Source organism: Phoenix dactylifera, chromosome 5 (assembly GCF_009389715.1).
Source record: "Phoenix dactylifera cultivar Barhee BC4 chromosome 5, palm_55x_up_171113_PBpolish2nd_filt_p, whole genome shotgun sequence".
In the NCBI taxonomy this organism is placed as follows: domain Eukaryota; kingdom Viridiplantae; phylum Streptophyta; class Magnoliopsida; order Arecales; family Arecaceae; genus Phoenix; species Phoenix dactylifera.
The window spans coordinates 10,151,153-10,171,030 of record NC_052396.1 but is presented as its reverse complement, the minus strand read 5'-3'; the positions used below and the strand labels follow the sequence as shown (position 1 = coordinate 10,171,030).

The 19,878-nt window shown below is 36.6% G+C and overlaps 1 protein-coding gene across 1 annotated transcript; it reads right to left on the bottom strand.

Moving 5' to 3' along the window:
* Positions 1-136: 136 nt before the first annotated feature.
* Positions 137-10,185, bottom strand: LOC103718600 (very-long-chain aldehyde decarbonylase GL1-10-like). Its single transcript, XM_008807498.4, has 5 exons — positions 9,669-10,185; positions 9,178-9,500; positions 1,209-1,356; positions 1,083-1,115; positions 137-617 (listed from the first exon to the last, which is right to left on the bottom strand). Exons 1-5 carry the CDS (start codon positions 9,996-9,998, stop codon positions 543-545), a joined length of 909 nt encoding a protein of 302 aa, XP_008805720.1. The 5' UTR covers positions 9,999-10,185; the 3' UTR covers positions 137-542.
* Positions 10,186-19,878: the final 9,693 nt, after the last annotated feature.

Sequence of the window (19,878 nt, the reverse complement as noted above, 5' to 3'; positions counted from 1 at the left end):
CGAATAGATTGTTGTTTCGCATGGTTGAGAAAACATGGCTTATGATTGCTCCTGCAATCAATCAATTTTCAAAAAGTATATAGATAAATATCCATAATTATATGAGGAATCATTTGACTGATCAGTGTTGGGAGAATTTAACCAATGATGAATTCCATACATTTGAAGTAAGGATTGTCCCAAGGTTATTTAATGATTTCATTACAATAGCTGTCTGATTAAAGCAGAAGGAAGCTGGCTTACCAACATGAGCAAAATCAAAGTGAAACAAAAATTTGGTACCAAATGCAGGGGAAATCTTCTTGCCTTAAATCAGTTGAACAAGTGCCATCACTGGATGTTCTTTTTGTAAATAGACGAGCAACCAACAAGACAACATCAGTAGAAAAGAGAGGAGATGAACTCAGATGAGTGCTACTTAAACGCTGCATTTAATACGCCCCCAAAATGGATGATGACCTGGATTTGGTACCAAGTAGCCAAAACCTACCAGCCAGAATACGCATACAAATTTTTGAAGCACAGGGCTTGAAGATCTAATCCTACTCAGACTTCTTATTTTGATTCCAACCATTGGCTTCTCCATTTTGGCCACCCGTTGCCCATTGCTCCTTCAACTGTCAAAGATGACAAACAAAATTAGTATAGTGAAGAAAATAGCAATGATGAAGTTACAACTTTGAACCTAAATGCATGGAATGGGTATCATCTATAACTTTGTATAATGAAATATATAGAATTTGAAAGTCTCAATGCATGAATTTTTTTCCAGATAAAGGAAAATAACTTGCATACTACCATCCATGTATCACCATTTAGTTTAGGCTTGTGAAAACAGATGCTAAAACAATTTACATTCAAGCATGTCATGTTTGACGTGCTCGCACGGACGTGCACGCACATGCGTGAGAGAGAGAGAGAGAGAGAGAGAGAGAGAGCATCTAGCAGATGCTAAAATAATTAACATTTGTTCTCAGAAACTAGTATGCATGTCCATGTATGCTTCGTTACAAAGTAATATGTGATACTTCTATAATGAAGACACATAATATGTAGAGATACTGGCAAAGAAGTAGAACTACCTTTGCAAGGTGGGCCTTGCGATACCTGTAACCCTGGGATGATAAAGAAACAAGTATAGCATCAATATACCAGATCTCTCCCTTTAAAGCTAACCACACACTTAAAACTGTAAGAAATTAACGAACCTTGTCAGTCCCATATATGTAGTCACAGTAGGTAAAGACAGAAGCAAAGTTACTCTGGCTCTGGCCTCCTACGTAATGATGATAATCATGGTACTCTGCCCCTCCATAAAATGGGATATATTTTGTGGGACTTAGAGGGAAGTCATAGCTGTTTGAAACATTTGTCAGCAAAAAAAATAATAGGATTCAATAACTGCTTGAGCAAGTGATTTAACTTTAGATATCTATACTTTTCTCAGCGGGTGACGTATTCATGCTAAAAAGCATAAAAACTTATAGGACACTGGAAGCATATGGATGGTTAATTATATGAAATCGAAACAGAAGAGAATAGAGATAAGAAATTAAATTTATAGACTGAAAGGGAAAACACAGGCTGTGAGATAAGCAACATTGCCCATCCACAAAAATACTAATGTTCAGAAAGAGATAATCTAGCAATGACTTCAAGAGCATTCTTTCCAAGAAAATCCTGGCTAACTGCATGTCTAGCATCCATAGAGACCTGCAAGAACTGTTTTACATTTTTTCGTTGATAAACTGGCTCTATTCAGTTCAATCTATAAGACCAACATTAGTCACAGGCAATAATAGTTGTGAATCACTTTAGATATTAAGAAAGAATGAAAAGGATAACAAGCCAGCAAGATGCAAATAGGAGTTTCTGAAAAAATTATATACAGTTTGAATTGAAAAACTTCCTTGATTTTAAGCTACTTCATAAGCAAGTCTATGATCATTCAGAACCTCAATGTAGATATGATTCAGTGGCTTTCTGAAGATACTGAAGGCTACTCGAACTCAAACACATAGACGTTGTGGGCATTTTAGAGTTGAGAATCACAATAATTTAACATTTTGCATTCAGAAAGCTTTTGTTGATTAGCATCTTTGGAGTAAGAAATGTCTTCAATTTCTGATTACCCTTTTTGTTTTTATTGATAAAATTCTCATACAGTACACAAATATATACTTCTATGCAAGCAGTTTCGATACCAGCAGGGACTCAACTTTGTAATATTTACTATATAATTAGTGGACCTACTAAAACATAAATACATGAGAAATATCGAACAATAAAGCCATCAATTTTCTATATTAACTCAAATATGATTGTTACAGAGATTCTATCTCTATTGCATACACATATACGTTACATATATTATATATAAACATGTGCACACATATATGTATATACATATTATACTGGGTATGCAAGATGAGAACTTATCATATCATAAATTTGAATGGGTTTGGATAGAGAACTTGGGAAGAGAAAACATCGGTTAGATATAGATATGCTCTTTCTTTGATTAAAACGGATGAGGAAACCCACCCTAATTTATTTCCCTAATTTATTCAACTAAAGAAATCAATGCAGATCACAATCAGATATCACATAAAATTCTTGAGATATATTGGAACAATTAGAAATTCTAGGATTTGAAGGTAACCAGCAATCGAACATATCTGTGTATTGTTTTAGAATGAATGATATTGGTTTGAATTTCTTCAGGAAGATATGTTGGTTCCTTTCTTTCCAAATTGTCCAGCAGATTGCAATATCAGGGGATCAAACAATGTCCTAAGCACTTTCTGGAAATTTCTTCGATGTGAAGTTGACCAAAGAGCATGCATAGAAAATGGTTAGCTGTCAATATTCAGTGCCTGTAAGATTTGGTCCCAAATTGTCCTTGGTTCCCTGCATCTAAGGAACAGATAGTTGATGGACTCTTTGTTGGTGCAGCAAAGGAGGTAAATGGAATCCACTAGCATTCCCTTTTTAATGAGAGGATCTCCAATGTTGAGCTTCTCCTAGACTGCGAAAGTTAGAGATGATACTAAAGAGATAGTTAGGCAGCTAGTTATAAACTTTTTAACAGGATTTTCTTTCATACTCATGGTTATCTTATATTGAAGTTTTCCAGGAAAACTAATTTAATGTTTCACTAAGGGCAAATTTGACAGACCCAAAGACCACAGCATACTCCCGTTATAATTTGTATAGTTAAATATGATACATACATAAATCTGGTTTCCAGGTGTGGTTATAATACACCGGGAGTTAAGCAAGGACTTCACACCCACTACAAAAATCAATTTTGGGGTTCACAGATGCGAATCTAACCAATTGGATAAGAGCAATAAGGCCTACAATGCCTAAAAATAGAAAAGGAGATATTTTGGTGGTCCTTTGCCTATACATCATGACCTCCCACTATGATTTTGGGCTGCCCTGATTCGCAGGCAAGGGGTCTTCTCTTCACCCCAATGTGAATTATGACTGCACACCAGGATGGACCTTCCAAATTAAAGATTTAAATCATCCATGATCTACATCATAAAAGAAAGCTTCGAAACAAAAGATTTTGTTTTGGTGGTTTTTAACCTAAGATCAAGTTTAATACAAAAATGGATGGTTTTAATAGCATGATACTATATTTTGCTATGATCTAATCATCAAAATACATTAAGCTCCAATCTATCCATGTTTTTCCAGTTATGTGTCCTATCATGTAAATTAGCATGCGCAACTGATACCATTCATTTTTGGACAAGATAGTATATCACTAGAATTAGCTTGTAGTTGGATGTTTGGCAAAGATAGAAGCAACCACAAGACTAGAAATTGCAGCCTGAAATTAATAAGTCATTTCACATTGTTCATTTGGCAATGTATCTCTTCTTCAAATGACCGATCACACAATCAAGAACTAATTAATCCTAATAAAATCCAGAAATATAGACTTAAACTAAATAATTTGTTACTAAAATAAATTTAGTGCAACTTAATTCATTAGAATCTGATTACACTAGGGCATGTTTGGTTGGGGGTATTTGGACTCTAGAATGGGTATAGGAATGAGTGACTCTCATTCCAACCGTTTGGTTGGGGGGAGTCCCATTCTGATTCTAGGGGGGAATAGGTATGCCCCAATCCCCTCCAAAATCCAATCCCTACTCTCCCTTAGTATTCAAATCCGATTCCGATCACGAACCAAACGTGTAAAGAGATATGGCTATTCCAATTTCCATTTCAATCTATTCCGATTCTAATTTCGATCATGAACCGAATGCACCCTATATTCATTAATTTGGGAATCTATTACATAAAATGCTTAAAAGAAAAAAAAAACATCTTTTGGAAACCTTCAATGGGAAGCATATCCACATCTCCAATTGTAAAATTCATAAACAAATGTAACATTTACTAAGAAGAAAGAAATTTCATATTAACTTTAATATCCTTTAACATTACAAAGTAATAAAATACTAGCTGTGAGAAAAACTGTAAAATTTGTAAAAATGGTGTTATATTTAAATTTTCAAGGTGAAATTTCCAATTTTTAAACTGACTTATAGTAGTAGCAGATACAACCATGTTGGGTTCAGGTTGTATCTGACTCGACCCAACTTGCTTCTCATTTTGCCATTGGTTGTCCCGATTTCTTGGACTCTAACATCAACAGTTTATGGGCATGCTGGAAGTGGTTGAAGAAGCATTTATATGCATACATTTGCATTGCACAAGCCATCTTAAATCAACAATGGCTCAAATGACCTACATGCTCAAAAGCCTTCAGAAGAGGTTATCTGCTCTACAATTCCAAAAAAAGCACTCCTTCAATCCCTTCCCTCAAGCCCAAGACAACAACTTGTTAAGATGATATGAAAGTTTCCGAAGCAAGTACATCACCCTTGGAAGAAGTTTCCTACCATTGATGCCCCATAAGTTTCATGACATGTCCCTCTCTTGACTTTATTTACTTGGCCAGAAATTTCACACCAATTTCTATTGGATTGATATTAAGCTGACCAATTATGAGATTTGCTCAACCCTTCCTTCGAGCCATCTCAATTGTGTTCTATAACCAAACCCATATAATATGAAAAAAGCTTGGATGACAATGATGCTGATGATGATGTTAATTGCTATTTTTTGCCATATTCAACAATATAGGTTCTCTTCCTAGCTTTGTGTCATCATTAGGTCAACTATCTATTTGTGGCAGCCCATCTTGATCGTATCTAAGGCTTCTGAGCTAGAGATTTTTAATGATCTCCTAAACAAAGTTTCTTTCTCCTATATGTCAAACTACTGGCTGCAAATTGGTAAAGCTTCTGGCCCTTAACTTTTTTCCAGCAAAAGCTCGACTTTTCTGCTATTTTGACAAAGGTTCAGAATTTGAGGTCTTTCGGCTTTTATAGGTTTTTTTTCCAAATGATGCAATTCCTAATTGTAAGTTGTTTGATTTCTTCTCATGTCATTTCAGTCAACTGTTACAAACCCTCCACTGACAAATTGCCATTTCAACTAAAAAAGTCCAGGAACTTGCTTTTTCTAGAAATAATAACTTTTGAATTCTTACCAATTTTTCTCCTTGTTTATAGATATTATGCTATTCATTGTGATAACTCTACCACTTAACTAGGAACTATTTTTTCAAAAGCAAAACTAAGAGACTTTTTCTATAGCTTGTACTTTTTGATAGAGTCATTTTCAATAGCATATTATTAATTTATTTAGTGATTGTGGTGGCAAATCCTCATAGATGCAAATTAAGGGTTTTGCTTCATGTGAGGGATTCAACTGTTTAAATAAACATATAAGAGAAGGTAATAGACAAACATGTTGTGGAAAGCCCTAGCTATGCTCCTTATGCAGGTAAGACCAATCATACTACATGAAACATGTTTTACGTACCAAGACAATCTGCGACAGGAATGACACTAACTAGGACAACTTTTTTACCTTTACAATCTAGACTAATTTTGATTGCCTTCTAGAAGAAAACATGTTTTAAGCACTTATTTGATCTCTTGCCTATTAAACAAATTTAGCATGCTAAGTTATAATGCATATGCATGTAATCGAAATGTCCAAATAAGAAAGCAAGAAAAAAATAGGTAAACATCAATTAGCAGTATACTACATCAAAACAAACAATAGGAATCTTATTATTTTGGTAAAACAGAAGAGAGCATATAAAATACTTGATAAAGAGTTACAGTCTAAGCGGCTAATATACATACATACATGTATGGTTAATCAAAAAGGTGCTAACTGTGCTGAACACATAATGCAGCAATCTGTTTACATATAAGCCTGCACTATAGCCTGCTGTACCAGCATGACAAGATATGGTCCATATTATGCAAGACAAACCAAACATATGGTGTGATGTAGCATCCATAGTATCATTGTCAACTTTCCCCATCATGTTTACGATATAAACCAATAGTAAATTCTTGTTTACAACCCTATCTTGCCTTCTACCATCCCCCCAACAAAAAATACATGTTAAGTTTGTCCCAATGAAGGCCAAATCGAGATCCTTGTGAATTGTTAGATCACTGGCAAGCAATTACCGATATGTTGTTCACTAAAAATTAACATATTTATGCATTCTTCATCTAGCTTCCTTCATGCAATAACATCGTCCTATTTTTCAGTGTTGATGGCACAATAAAATGTTAGTCAGGAAACTTCATAAAACATTGCCTACAACATAAATTTAAGATTAATGATTTGGGTCCCTTATTATTTCAAGTATGAAGCTGATCTTATCTGCTGTTCTGCACAATCAGTATAGTCAATTGCTGCATGTGTAGCATCAAACTACCAGTGCCTCATTGGAACTCCTTTTAGCCTTGCAAACTAGTAGTAAGCTCCCTTAGAATCCTATGAACTACCATTTTTTGGAGTATGACTTGTCTAGTTGATCATCTCCTATTAATGCATGTCATTCTTATAACTTTGTTTTAGACTATCACCAATAGTTTTTGAAAATCTCACTTGTAGTCAAAATCATCTTTTAGGAATGATTTTTTTGCCACTATTATTTGTAAAAATGGATTGATTATCCCATCAAACAACATCTATCTATCTCTTGGAGACCATATGTTCCAGAAGAGCAAGCACAAGACATTTTTATTTCTTGCAAAAAGGTTCAACAAATATGCAACATATAATGAGTATCATGAAGCAAACAGTAAATAAATAATGGAAAAGCACAAAAGGGCATAGTGTATCACCAACCAACAAGAGCATCGCTAACCAAGACAAATACAGTAGTTTGCCAACTTAGATTATGTTTTTAATTGGATGGGTTCATTTTTATGAACAAATTCAGTTTTACCATATGTTTGATACATACAAGATGCTGTTAGGCTCTATCCACCTAGAAAAGGGAAAACTACTCAATGTTTGCAGATACACTAAAACCATGGGTTAGTTTTTCAATTATGTGCATGCATATTGAGGTAAGAATGCATGACTGGATATTGAAAGATCCAACATATCAAACCAGTTTGATGTGCTTGTCAACCAGATGATGAGATTAAGCTTTGTATTTTGTTTTCTTTTTCTTTGAAGAAGACATATAGCAAGCAAATAAATATAAAAGCCATTAAGGTGATATGGCAATAAAAGAGCCAAAACAGAAAAAATTTATCCAAGTTGTTTCATATGTGGTTTTGATCAAACAAGATACATACATGCCTTCAAACCAAAACAAAAAAAAAAAAGATGGATTGGGTTTGTTGAATTTCATGAAAAATGGCAAATACAAACCGGTATGGTCAAACATCGGTAATCGAAGCAATTATAAACACATATATATAATGGTTGCATCAATCGACAATGGAGGTTCTACCTACATATATTTTACGCAGTCATGAAACTGCTAGCAACAGCAGACACAAGTAAAGACAATGGATTTTGTCAGAAGGAAAATGAGAAATTTACACCAAAAAGTTAATTCTTCTAAGCATACCAACCTTGAGCACAAGTTTGATTTATTGTGGTGGAATGTCATGCACCGAACAAAGGACTGACAGACATGATTAGGCAAGGATTATTTTTGTCATGCACAAGTTTGTTTTTTCGTGTTATTTTTGTGCACAACAAGATGGCAAGGATTAGGCTGGATATGCAAAACACATGATTAAGCAATGCGAATGTCACAAGCCAATTGTAAACATAACATATCTTAGGTTGTTGGCGCTGTGACAAGGTCAAGGTTCTAAGAAGTGATTTTCATTTTCTTCATTTTGTTGATTGATGAGTGACAAGGTTAATAAAAGGACTCAAATTGCAAAAGCAGGAATATAAAGGAGTCAGATAATGATGGAATTTTTTTTGGCTCGCTTTTGAAGAAATTAGGATCTCAAAAAAAAAAAAAAACTAATGGTAGCATGAAAACTTAATAATGAAATTATAAACAAGCTCTCCCACCTGGAGTATGCCTGGCCTCCAAGCAAAATGCTTCCCTCTTCTTTACTGTCTGTTTTTACTTCCTTCATTACTAAAAACATATATGATATTTTTCATCCTATCATCTATCGCCAGGCCTAGGCACCTTAGTAGTCTCCTTGTGTGACCTATAGTAGTAGCATATAACCATGGCATGGTTAAATGATCAACAGGCTGAGCATTTTTCCATAGCCAAATCATGTGCATAACAAATAATTAATGATGCTAAGTGGTCAGATATTGACGAGAAAAGCAAATGGACTCAAACTCTGAAAGCTGGGAAATCAAAAGGATCAGCAATACCAGCAGTCCCTTGTATAATCTTTAGAGTTGGTAAATCTTAAAACGCATAAATTGATGTTGTGATGGACGTTGTGTTTTTTCTATCCCTAATCAAAGGATGCTTGCCCTGGAAGCAAAAAACAAGAAAAAAAGAAAAAACTTCCCCTTCTTCAAAGCTGAATTCTGTTTACTTTAATACTAAAAAAAGAATATAAGCAGGTTACTAATGAGCTCAACATGGTTAAACAATCAACAAACAGAACATCATCACCTCATAACAGGATCAAGTGGACCATACGCAACGCTTTCAAAAATTCTCCTTTCATCAAACTCCTAAATTAATATAAAGTCCATTATGTTGGCCAAAAAAACGATATAAACTAGAAGAATCAGAAAAGAATGCGACTGCAATCAAAAGTTCAGTAATAATACCCGCTGTGGGTCTCGATGGCCTCAACCTGGCGGAGAATGATCCAGAGCCAGAAGGTGATCATGTGGCCCGGGGCGATGGCGGGGCCGACGAAGGAGGGGATCCCGAGGATGAGGACCTCGGCCCAATGGGCGTAGGGCGCGGCGAATCCCATCGGCGCCGTGAACTCGTGGTGGACGCGGTGGATCTTCTCGTACCCCCACCGCCCGTGCAGCAGACGGTGGATCCAGTAGTTCCCGTAGTCCTCCACCAAGAAGTACACCACCAACTGCGCCGCCATCTCCGCCGCCGACGGCAGCGGCAGCCCCGTCCGTATCCCAACAAACTGCATCATTTTTAGCCATTAAAAAACCAGGAAAAAAAATCTTTTTGAGACTTTTCGACAAAGCGGAGGGTAAAAAGAGGAATCCAGCCAAAAAAGGCGAAAACCCTAACCCTAGAAGGCCCTAGAAGAAGGGGGGTGGGGTCGGGGGAGATGAGAATGAAGCGAGACCTTGATGGAGGGGTAGGAGAAGAGCTGGAGAGGCCCGACGACGAGGAGGAAGGCGCGCATGACGTCCTTGTAGCACTTGAAGAAGGAGGCCGGGGGGAGTTGGACCTTAGGCTGGAGCTTGTAGGGGACTAGGGTGGAGGGGAGGCGGAGCTCCAGGAGGGCGAGGGGAAGGGGTACGAGAGTGAAGACGATGAAGAGGAAAATGAGGTTGTGGGAGTAGAGGAGGTAGTCGGGCATCTGGGCGGAGTAGCGGAACCAGAGGGCCTCGGCGGCGGTCAGATTACGCCCCAGCGCCGCTTCCGCGGCAGCGATCGTCTCGTACAGCAGCATCTCCGGAGGCGGCGGAGGAAGGGAACGGGGGGGCAGGAGTGCGGAGAAGTCCCACGAAATATTTATAATCGGTACGAGGTAATGTCGGTGGGGTCGGCGCGCCACCGGAGACCGGGCCGCCGAATCTGAGGAAGGCGGACGGGGCGGAGAAGAAAGCGGACGGGGTGAGGGGGCGGAATGCGATATTTTGGAGCTATATAAGGGTGAAATTGGAAAATAATTAAAACGAAGCACGTCGGGGCCCCAATTTTGTACCAAATGGTTCCCTTATTGTTTCATCTCACAAATGTAGCTTCTTGTTGGTAATGTTGTTGGGCTCCGTAGCATTACCTGGAGAGGGAAAAAGGTGGCGGGTTTACGTAATCGTCGAATCGGGAAAGCTTGAGGATCCGCGGGGGCCAGAGGCCATGGCGCTTAGCTGTGTGTATTTTGTCACTGGCAAGAACTGATAATATTCCTCCAAATTTATTTTTATATTTAGATTTATTTTAAATATAGATAGAAATTTAAATATTCAACTAATATCTATATTCGTATTCGAATATCTCATTTTATTTCCAATTATATTAAATTTTATATAGCACTCATTAATTTTTTAAAAAATAAATAACCATATGCTATTAACTTAATTTATTATTTATTTAGTAATATTTTTAATTTTATAATCATAAAATTAATTATATAATTTATAGCCGTATTTATATTTATACTTTTAATATCCGATTGGTATCTACATCCATTCAAAACAAATATGAATATAAATTTTTACATCCCACTAACATCCGTATCCGTATTTGTATGTGTCAAATAAAACAAACATGAATATAGATATGCTTGTATTCGATACGTATTCGACCCAACTTCAGCTCTAGATATTAGTAGAATAAAAATCTATATTTTTGTAAATAAATATGAATACAAATCTACTGAAAAATAATTAAAAGTAAAATAATCAAAAATATTACTAAATGAACAAGAGACCAAGTTAATAACATGTTAATTTAGTTATTTATTTTTATTAAAAATTTATAATTATTAGATAAAATTAAATAAAATTATAAATATTTAGATATATATTTATATTTAATTTTTTCAAGATATAAATATCGATATAAATATTAATTAGATATTTAAATTTTTATTATTTGTAAAGAAATAAACATGGACGGGTATCATCGAATCCACTTTTACTTTTACTCCTAAAAAGCGGTGGCCTCTGTGCTGAGTTGTAGTGCGGGCCATTTGAGTGTGGAGGCAGAGAGGGATGGAGATTGGAGAATGGGAGATCCGAAAAGTTGGCCTGCCGTAAGGGCCCGTGGAATATGGCCGGCGATGGGCGGATCCGCTACTTGGTTTTTAAGAAATGTGATGCTGTTTGATGATATGTTGGTATGTGGGGTGAGTTTGTGTTGATGGGATGGTATGGATCGCTTCAGCTGGGATGATGGGGGCATTGATGGTGTCATGGAAGGATTCAATCATGACAATGTGGTCTAGGAGCCATGTGGGACCTGCATAACATGAGGCCATATGCACCTCTCTCTTAGGGTTAGGATTGCATTGGATTCACATGAAGTCATTTTTTTTAGCAGAAATAAAAGTGGAGAACAACTTTGTGCTGATTGGCAATGTGTAAGTTGGGTTTAGCATTGGCATATACCTTGATAAAAGAGTTTAATTTTTTCTAATTTAAATTTACAATTACGGTTACGATATCGATATGATTCTTAAATTTTTGCATTTGTTTTCCTCGAAAATGTGCCCACCAAGATATTGGATTCAGATTCAGCTATTAAATATTGCCTAGATTTGGATATTGATGAATGGTAAGCTAATCCTCTTTTCTCTTTTGGCTCTCTATTACCATCTACTGCTCTATGTATCTAGCCTCAACCACTCACTCATACTGGTCTGCATGGGCCACCTCACCTTGTTGGAAATCAGGGATGGGTTGGCTCTGGCATATAATTTATATTTTGGTATGAACATAATCAAATCTGACCTATGGCAATCCCAAATATAATGAAGATAATGTGAGGCATCAATTGGGGCAATCTATAGTTTAACTCAAACCTCGAGCTAGTAATACCTAAGACAACCCAAAACTTGTGAAGTTATATGTTAGTTTGGGTATAACCAAACAATTTTTGTATTTAAATCAAACATGAATTTGTATTTTTAACCCAAGCTGGCTCAACCTCACCTTGAATAGTATAAGTGAACTGAAATGGATTAAGTAGCTCATCGAGGAAATATTAGTCAGATGAATTTAAAAGCTATTGTTATCTTTGGATTTAAACAAAGGGTTAGTTCAAGGAAAATAAAAAATTTATTTTGCTACTTCATATAGAATTTGAATTTAAAAGCTACTGTTATATCCCAATGAACAATGAAAACTTGTATAAATGCTATTTATTCTTGCCAATTAACAAATGTCAGAGGATGGAACAACAGTTAAATATTGGCTATTATTTTTTATTCTCTTTATGTTGTGCTCTAAAATTATTATGAGATAGACTATGGTTCTCTCGCGAGGAAAGGTTATCCACTATTCTCAATTACCAAATATTAATGGAGCATCCGAATCGAATATCCATACCATTAGTATTTATGCCACCAAAATTAGCTAAGAACCAAAAATCATGTACCTTGACGGTCTCTAAATTGTGCATCATACAGATACGAAAAATGGTCAGTTTCTATTGTACTAGTATACTTATACATACATAATAAAATATTTAAATTAAATCTATCGTATTAATCCTGATATATATATATATATATATATATATATATATATATATATATATATATATATATATATATATATATATATATATATATATATATATATATATATATATATATATATATATATATATATATATCTTAAAAATATGTATAAATTAAAATCAGCAAATTTTAATACTTAGATCATAATAAAAGCTGATCTCATATCGTTTTAATTGTTTATTTTTGTATCTTTTTTGTATACAGATCAAAGATCATTAAAATACATAAATTTTAGTTTTTGAATATTTTTTAATAATATAGATAATAATCAACAGTGTAAATTTTTAATTTTAACATCTCATTATTGTTTGAAATTTATATAAGCCAATATTCTCTTCTCTCAACAGAAACATAATTCATTTTAATGATCATAACAATCTTTATGATATGATTTTAAAAATTATAATAGTCTAATATTATGAATTTCGAAGGATTGATCAAGGAGAAAGAGTCACACATCTGATTTGTTTTGGCTGTGCATCATGGCCACTTGGAATACCAAATATGAGACCTATTAAAGTAACATGCCAACGTTTGTTGTATGCTTTACCTGCGGGCCACCTATATGAAATGGTTCACATCATGTGGGTCCAACCAATATGGATTAGATTCAGACATAGGTCAGAAGGCATGATTCTGAAAGGTGGGTGGGGACTCAGAGATCCGTCGGAAGAAATGACTCCAAACTGTTAGGGATGTAAATCTACACAACCATTAAGTATCCATCATTCACCTTTTTAGGCTTTTTATCAAGTTAATCATCAAAGTCAACCTTTTTTTTTGCGAAAGAGAAAAAGTCAACCATCTAATGCACTCGCACTCGCAATAAGTACAGAAGAAAAGTTCTCCTATTTTGTTATCCCCAATGCATCGAGTGGGGACTCTCCTTTCCTCTCTTACCACCCTCCCAATTTTTTTTTTAAAAAAAACGTTAATAGAAGGAAATATATTTGATGAGAACATGGAGGATATGTTTTGTGGAAAAAATGCAACCTTATAGGAAGCACTAGGGGATTATGAATTTGGCTTTGCCTTTGCAATCAGGCTCACTTTGCTGTCTGAGACTTCAATCATGTCAGCTTTAGCCATCTTGCTATAGTAAACTAGATTATTTTAGTTTATTAGCCATGTAGGATAGGCTTCATGAGTGTTTTATTCACACCCAAAATACTCAAAAATATGCCATCCAAAAATTAAATCAAGATTTTTTGATTGCTTAGTTTAAATGAAAAACCTGAGTTCATACAATTATACTCCAAATACTAAAATTTATTTTTATTATTATCTTTTCTTAAATATTATCTTCATGTTCGAAACCAAACATTTAAGTTGGTACGTGACATAGCCAACTAAGGGCCTCTATCCAAAGATATTAGCTGAAAGATGTTACTTAGGTTTCTTGATCTTTTATAAGGTAAGATTTACCCAATGCATAATCGATGTGAAATTAGACACATATCCGTATGGATCTTCTTGCATATTTTTTGTATTTAAGCCCTAACACATTCACTATGCTAAGGATTCAAATCCATTCAAGTTCAATCACAAACATCACAATCAATTCATGGTAATCCAAATAGGCCCATGCTATAGTATCCTCTAATGCACATAGGTTATGGACCAAATCTGCAGATACCATTTGTATTAACTCAGATCTTATCTAAAAAGACTAGTTAAAAAATATTATTTAGATTTTTTGGCTTTCTATAAATATCCAAGATCTTTTCGATGCATATCGAATATAAGTTTAAATATATATTTGTACGAATCTACATAATTATCTAACATGATTTAGGTTTAGACATGTTCAACTTTCGATTAGGCACTCTCTCTCTCTCTCTCTCTCTCTCTCTCTCTAACTATACAGTGACCGACGGTTGGCACTCTTTTAGAAGCAGATGATCGGGAACTGCACATCCAAAGAAACTGAAAGAGAAAGAAAAAAAAGGATCATTGAATTCTTTTTTAATTTTTCTAAAAAGTCCGAGAAGTCGAGCGGCCATTGAATACAAAAGCTGTTTTGTCTTATCTAAATGATGGATCAAGGCCAGCTATTAAGCAAGTATTTATACGCACAATCCTCCCTTTAAACCAGCGGCGGAAGACAGCTGCTTCTTAATAAAATGCAAACCGCTCACGATACCAAGAGCATCAAGGAAAATAGAAAATTGATCTTGTGAACAAAGGGAGTGTCCTTATATGAGTCATCTGAGATTCCACCACACAAAAGGAGGACCGGGAAATTTAAAAATAAAAAAAAAAAGGTGTTTTGAGACGTTGCAGAATAGCCCTAGTTTATATGTGAATCCTTGTATGCTGTCTGCCACGTCTCATTTTACAAAGGCAATTTGCTCAGACAATACAACTCAGTCCCGTAGCAATGCCTTAAAAACAAAAAATTATATCATGCACTGCATGCATCATATTTGGCCATGCACTATGCCAATCAGATCATCTTATTCTTGCATGCTGTATTCATCGTGCACTAATCTCAATGATTAGCCTATAGAAATGAGACGACTTGATTGCTGCGGTACACCGCGTTGGTGCATGCGATGCAGGATACTGTTTACCTTTCCAAACCCACAGAATGCCACTTTCCAATTGCCGAGTGGAGTTTTCTTTAATAATTAATGCGGATGGTCCAGGGTAACGTTGATAGCATCATGGGCACCTACGCAAAATTCTTTTACGTACACTACAGTAAAATTAGAAAAGGCCGACCCTTTTTTGCCGACGCTAGGAAAAAGCGTCGGCAAAATTTTCTGCCGTGCCAACTTTTGCCAACGCTTTTGAAGAGTGTCGGCATTTTGAAGAATAAATGACGCTTAAAAGCGTCGCCATAGTCGTCTAGCGAAAGCGTTGCTGCGAAGCGTGGGAACTGGACCTAGGACGACGCTTTTAAGCGTCATTATTGTCCCCAGCCTAAGACGACGCTAATAAGCGTCGAGTAAACACGACGCGTATAAGCGTCGATCAAAGACGACACTTCTAAGCGTCGTCTAAGGCTAGAAACCCTTAAAACCCAGTGCCCGACCCCGATCGATCCCTCCCTCATTCTGCCCTATTTCTCCTCTTCGGCTTCCGTCTTCCTCCTCTCCGGCACTGCCTTTGCCACCCGTCTTCCTCCTCTCCGGTGCCGAGCGTTCGACTCCAACCTCCTCTCCTCCTTCCTCCTCTCCGGCGCCGACCGACCAACCCCGACCTCCACCTGAGGTATTTTTCTCCTCCTCCCTTTTCTCCCTCCTTCTCGTCTCGCTTGTTCTCCTCCTATTCTCAGTACTGCTCTCATCTCTCTATCTGTCCTATGTGCTCTTCTTCTTTTTTGGGGGGGTTTCTAATTGTATTGATTGTTGGTGATGTTTGCTACTTGGACTTAGTATTCTTTGCTTCGAACTATATGGATCACCCTTTGTTTGTTATATTTTGCTACAATTTGGATGTTTTGTTGTTCTACTCGTATGGGTTTTCCTCACAATTTCCATCGAGTCATCCTGCTTTGTGAACAATTCTATTGGGATAAACCTTCTACTTCATCTTTTTGTTTTTAAGTTTCTCGGTTTTTATCTATTTATAACTTGGCATTTTGGTAAGATAGGTCTTGTTCTGGCGTTTAGAAATTCTTTGCTTCATCAGTTAAGGAAAGTTGAATGGGTTTTCATTTTCTGTCAAAGTTTTTCTTAAGATTCTTTGTAGTTGTAATCCTTGATAATTTAATTTTGCTGACATGGGTGATACCGCTGTTCTTAAATGAGTTCATCTTAAAGTTTTTGAATTATCTGTAGAATTTGATCTTTAGTCTACAGGGATACGTTCCAAGATTTCTCCAGGTAAAAATTTATGTTGTTGCACAAAACTGATTAGAATCGAATTTGACCTCCTCCCTGAGGTATTTTAAGGCCTGTTGACAACATTCAACTTAGTGGAAAGGTCTTCTCGGGCCATCAGAAACATGGGAAGGAAAACCACCAAGTTCCAATAATCTAAGTTTTGACTTCTTATAATGCTGAAGAGCTTTGTGTTTTGTAACATCAAACCATCAATTGCATGCTTGCTGATTTGGGGCATGGACTAGATATTCTTGCCTTCCATTCATTATTGTTAAAAAGAAAAACTGCATGTTACTTTATATGATGCTTATTCTGTTACTCAAGTGTCATGTCAATATTTAATTTCCTTTATGCTTAAGCATGGACCATTAAAAGATATATGACTTAATACACTCTGATTTTCAGAATGTGAATGTGAATGTCAATTGCAACTAGTGGTGTTTGGACCTAAACAGGAGAAGATGAAAACTTGTGTTAGGAACCTAGGGTACGGCCATCACTTGCATTCTGCTGTTGTTGGCTGATATAATCACCATTTGATGTAAGATGCTTTCTGTAAAATCAAGTTTTGAAAGAGTATTCTCCCTCAAGTTGCTTCAAGGTCTTGGTCTCTATTTTAACTCAATCACAAAAGTTTCTGAACCATGGGCCATCTATGAATAGTTTAGCATTGTGCCACCATTATCAATGCTAGTGTAGTTGCTGCAATCTGATGCTATTCTTGCCTATGTCAGAGCTGCAGTTCTTCATAATGCTACTCTGACACAGTAATAGCTGCTGCTTTAAGTTTCACTATACAGGTGGTCAGAGATGACTAAGCCGCTTTAGATTTTACTATTATGATGGTCAAAGATGACTAAAAATACAACCTTGTCACAGTCAGAGATGTGTTAGTCAAAGGCCCCGAACTCTGTTTAAGGACTGCTCCCAGATGTAGAATATGATCGATCACAGCAATTAGGTGCATCAGGCAAGATGAAGTTCCCATTGTCTATAAGATAAATTATTCTTAACCACCTAATTGATACTCCAAATTTGCGTATAACCCCTACAACCTAAGCACTCTGATTCCTGACTCATTTAAAAACAGAAGTACAGCAAATCCCCCTCCCCCAATGTCTTCATGTTCCTGTACTGGTTCCCTCCTCCTGTAGGCTTCAAAGTCCATCCTTCAGCACTCCAGCATTTTTCACATCACTACCCTCTCCCAAATCCCAAAAGCAGTAACTCAAATTTGAGTAATCATCAACTGTCCTCTGCAATTCTTATTTCTAATTCTAATCTAGTTTCATCAATTAACATTGTATTATATGCTAATAACATACATCATGGCATTTCTTAAAGGTATTAAATCAGCTCATCTACAAAAATTAGGACCAGATACGGGCTTTTGCCTTAATCAGCTCATCTCCGGCCATAAGTGAGCTTTGTCTAAGGAACTGCCGAAACGTGTCATAAGTGAAGTGGACCTGCTTTCATAGGTTTACTAAATCACAAGGTGACGGTCCCCCTTAGATGAGCTTCCAAAATAAGACTCCATAGTCACAGTTTTTAGAGGCCCAAATTTAAGTATAATTGTTGTACTACGAGGAATAGCATGTGTGATGATTGCAGGTAATGCTTTGTCTAACTATAGGAGTGTGATGATCTAAGTGTTACCTCAATGATCATATTCCTCGGGATTCAGGTCTTGAGACTTGAGTGGTGCTATCATCAAGATTTCGATCTAAACAAGCTATTACACGTAGAGACTCCACAGTAGTATGACTCTCTTAGTGGGATTCCTTCCTAATCTCAAAATAAAAATATATAGTGATCAAAATTGTTCCATCGTAAAATTTTCTTTGAAAAGTGTGTGTATGTATGTATGTATGTAAAACCAACAAACTGAGCCCGGTCCACTTGACTGGCCCAACACATTGGCCCCCCCCCCCAAAAAAATGGCACGTGCCGTGCACGTGCCTGGAGGGAAAAGAACTCCTGATGGGAGTCTTCTCCCTCCCTGAGTTGGTCAGACGGATCGGATTCCGGTCGCAGCCGAGCTGTATTTAGAACTCCACCCCATCCTCTCTTCCTCCTCACCAAGGAACCAACCCAAATCGAAGCTCTTTGCTGAAGATCTCTTCGGTTTTCCCTCCGAAGCTCGGTGGTCGCCGCCGCATCCAAATGCCGCCAGAACCAAGTAAAGATCCGATCTCCCTCGAGCCACCCTCTTTCTTTCCTTCAGATTCTTTGGAGCCTCGATGTCAGCCGGTAATTGCCAGATTTTGGGCAAAAAGGGAATGCACTCCTTCCCCTATTTTTGAAAACTAGCCCTATTTTTTTTTTTTATTCCGGTTGCCTCCATTGCCAACGCTTGTTGCCGGAGGCTTACCTTGATCCCTCATGGTGGTTGGAAGCTATGGCCAGAGCTCCAAACACCGAGATGCGTTGGTTTCATAGTTCAAGAGGTCGAAACTGTTTTTTGGTGTTTTTGGTGTTTTTGGTGTTTTTGGTGCTTTTGGCTGCCTGTTGGCCGACCATAGATCTCTAATCTCAGGCATCACCTGCAGCCATCCTCTTCCTTCCTCTTCCTTAGTTAGAGAGAGAAGCTTCCTTTCTCCCTCTTTTCTCTCTCTTCCCCATGCTTTCTCAATCTTATTCTCTCTCTTATTTCTCTCTCTTGATTCATGGCTAGACATATTAATTGATCTAGGTTGATCGTGCCATTGACAACTAAACTCAAACCTCTAACTGAACTCGAACTAAGATTCTCTCTCTTTCTAAGTTTCTCTCTCTACTAAACTTTCTCTCTCTACTCTCTCTAGGATAGTTGGATCCAATAGGGACTGTTCATAGTGATTTTGAATTAACCTTGGTGAAGGATCCTGATCTAGGGTTGTCGGGTGGTGTGTCAGCCCCATCTTGGCTCCGGCCAAATACTGTAAGATTTGATCACGCTGATCTTTGTTAAACCATCTGTACCTTAGTTCAAGTATGATTCGATGAATTTTACTTTGATCGGCCAAGGTGTCGGGCACTCCCTCTTGGTCAGCCTTGCGCATGTGTAAGAATTTAAGTTTTTTTATATTATGATGAAATTCTAAAAATATATATATAATTTTTGAATATTATTTGCTAGTTGAATTGTGTTCGTAAGGTAAGTAATGTAACCATTTTCTAGATTTATCAAAAAATTATAAATATTTTTTTGAATCGAATTATTCTTGATTTATGAATTTGATGCATAATGTTATATGCCTTTTTTAAGAATATTG